The 3,319-nt window shown below is 34.0% G+C and overlaps 1 protein-coding gene across 1 annotated transcript; it reads right to left on the bottom strand.

The window, feature by feature from the left end:
* Positions 1–653: 653 nt before the first annotated feature.
* LOC145575698 (F-box/LRR-repeat protein At4g14103-like) lies at positions 654–3,201 on the bottom strand. The gene is made up of 4 exons (XM_081633521.1): positions 3,198–3,201; positions 1,261–2,303; positions 1,035–1,177; positions 654–930 (listed from the first exon to the last, which is right to left on the bottom strand). Exons 1-4 carry the CDS (start codon positions 3,199–3,201, stop codon positions 654–656), a joined length of 1,467 nt encoding a protein of 488 aa, XP_081489647.1.
* Positions 3,202–3,319: the final 118 nt, after the last annotated feature.

Raw genomic sequence — 3,319 nt, 5'->3', positions numbered from 1 at the left:
ATGTTAGACTAATATAAAGAGCAATTTCACAAATAACTTCTATTCCGTTTTGGGAGAACAAACTACAGGAAACATACAGTAGTTGCTTACTTCTTTAAGACTCAACAACAACAACAAAATTTTCCATCCAAAACTTTGACGAAAATTATGTGATCTGCCATGCAGCAGAAGCATCAAGTCAAACACTCGTAAAGCCACCACTCGAGTCTGTAATAAGACCAAGATATGTACATATATAGACACCAACTGATTCCAAAGTGATCTCAAAGATGAAACGAACAAATTCACTAGGACATTAAAATGTTGTATACATCAAAATATGGTACCAATACTTCCAAAATTCGAGAAAATCCAACTCTAGTGCAGTATACATCAAAACATGGTACCAATACTTGCGACTATCAGCCCCCAAGATCACTACAGCATATGTTTCGGATGAATAACTAGCCAAAAGGGAGGAATAGTAGATAGTTCTAAGCTCACAACATTATGGTAAGTTGTTACAATGTTAATTCACAGATTTCATGACAAAACATTGCAACCACTTGCACAGATCAAATTAGAGCAAACAAAAAGTAGTAAAATAATGACATACAGACTCATAATCCAAGTACCTCATCTAGTGTTGTCTCGATTTCAACACCAAGTATGCATCATTCAAATGCAATTGAGCAGGATTTTGAGGACTTCGGCAGCTCTAATATTTCCTTTGCTTTGTAAATTAAGTCTCCTTTCCTTGATCGCCGATCCCAGCATATCACCAATCCCTTCAAACCATGAGCATTATCGAGAAAATACTTAACCATTCGTATCTCTTCTTTATACCCTCTAAAATCATTGATGATAATGAACTTCAGTCGGGATTTAACACAAGAAGGCACTGCTCTAGCTTTGAGCAAGAATTTTCCATCAATTAGACTAGGGTTCCATCTACCAACTCCCTGTATGTGAGTATAAATCAGAATCTCTAGTAAATAATCAAGGAAAAAATATGAACTTTTATTACGAAAATATCAGTAAATTGTACAACCTGCGCCAAGGTAAGAGATTCCAGACATGGCGAGCTATATAGAAAGTCTAATAGCACCTCACTCCAACTGACATCTTGGCCAAGGGTGAGGTCTAACAGAGTCATATTGCGAAAGATAGGCAGTTCGAAATCACCACTTGTAAGAGCCTTCAAACAAGAAAAGAAAAGGTTAAATTTAGTAATGCAAATGCTACTTGATCACAAGTAACGAGTAACATTCCAAATAATACCTCTAAGCATTGCGAAGACAAGTACAAGGATTGACAACTACAAATCCCGGTGATAAGATCAAGAATAGCATTGCAAAGATCTTGTTCATCATCATAGTCATCATCGTTAAAACACACCACTAGATGAGCCTCCATTACAGAGTTTAGATTCCTGATACTATACCGTTCAGCTAGGCATTGAGAGTAATTAAAGTAAATCAAATTCGGCAAGTCAATGTGAACTATAGAGCCATTAAGCTGATCAATAGGTCCACTCAAACCATCAATTAGTGTCAATCTTTTAAGTAAGGGATTAGTGAAGTAGAGATCTAAACCATTCCAATCACACCCATCTATCACCAATTCTTCAAGCAATGGACAACGCGACAACATCCCATTTAAGTCATGGTAATTCGGACTAGACTCATAGTATGCACTGAAACGAATTGAGCTATATCCATGGAATGTAACTTCTTTAAAGAAGAGTACTCTGAGTCTAGGGAATGTTACAGATGTTGAGACGCGCAGTATAAATTTACCATCCAACTTCAACACCACCAAATTCTCACAGAACAACTGAGGAAGTTGTAGCACACAAGGTATTGGCATATCAATTGATAACTCAAATTCATCAACCTCGTGACAAAAGGCAGCAATTATCCATTCATATAACAGATAATACTCGATATTCTTCCCACATTTAAGCCGAAACTTACTAATGTGTGACCTCTCAAATTGGGACAAAATCTGTTTCACAAACTCCTTAAACTTAGCATTATCACTTCTTTCATTCCCCAAATCATCTCGAAGATTTAAAGAAACCGAATCATCAAAATCAAGAACACTAATCAGTTTGTAAATGTTCTTCCATCTAGATGAAAGAACAGTAGTAGCAACAGCATGATTTGTAGGAAGTAAAGATAGAATTCGACCTAATATTTCATCAGGTAAACTGCTGATTATGTCTTTGCTTTCGGATGAATCCCTCGAATTTCTACGAGTTTTACACTTTCTTGTACTTTCACCCATGTTTCCTTTAGCCTTTAGGCAGTATTCATCAAACCCTGAATGTCAAACACAATTCACGTTTATAAACATGATAATTCAAAGTCTTACATGTTTCCATGGTACATCGAGAATGTGAAACAATGTAAAATTACACCCGGGTGTATGATGGACACTATGACACTATCAATGTTTGTCAAATATGCAAATTGCAGTGAAAAAAGACAATTTCTTGGTCATATATACTCCATCAATATAGTATATGCATCAATTAATTAACTAAAATAGGCAAAAAGCTAACACACCTCTCTTAACTAAATGGGGTAAAAAATACAAATCATACCATCAAATCATCTTCTCTGTTTATCAAAAAAAAAAATTGAAAAAAAAAATAAAGGGTTTGAACATAAATCAAAAGCAAATTAACATTTTCTATCAAATTATCATTGCAAAATTAACAAAAAAATAAAAAATAAAAAAGAAAGGATATAGAATTAATCAAAAGGAACTTACAATATTGAACAATTCTTCAACTAAATCTTTCCCGTAAAAGAAAAAATAGAAGAATTTGACTGTTTTATTTATTTTCTTAGAAAGTAGTGCAGAAAATGTTGAGATTGGAAGAAAGTTGAAAAGATTACTTTTTTTGATACGAGTAAAAAAAGAAAAGAAGAAAATAGAAGTTGAAAAGATAAAGAAAAGGGATGTCAATCTTGTCAAATGTCAATACTTACGCAGTGCAGCAGTCTTGACTGTAGAGTGAATGTGAACAGATTTTAATTATTTTTTTATTTAATTTAAGAAATGGCGGTTCCAAAAAAAAAAAAAAAAGGAAGAAAAAAAATGTAGAAACTGAAAAATTATGCCGCCTTACTTTTAGACAGTGTAGAGGAGGAAGGGGAAAAGTAGGCTAAATGATGAAAAAGAAATGTATTGGTACACGTGTTGCTTACCCATTTTTCCCGTATCTTTTCCTTCTTTAAGCCTTGCTACAGTGCCAACTCTGCCAAGGGTTGATTTCGTTGACTAATGAGTTTATTTCTACAATTGTTTTTCCATGATTTTATAAAAAATT

This window comes from Chenopodium album, chromosome 13 (assembly GCF_948465745.1).
Source record: "Chenopodium album chromosome 13, dcCheAlbu1.1, whole genome shotgun sequence".
In the NCBI taxonomy this organism is placed as follows: Eukaryota; Viridiplantae; Streptophyta; class Magnoliopsida; order Caryophyllales; family Amaranthaceae; genus Chenopodium; species Chenopodium album.
Note: the sequence above shows the minus strand (reverse complement) of the source record. Positions and strands in the feature narration are given on the sequence as shown.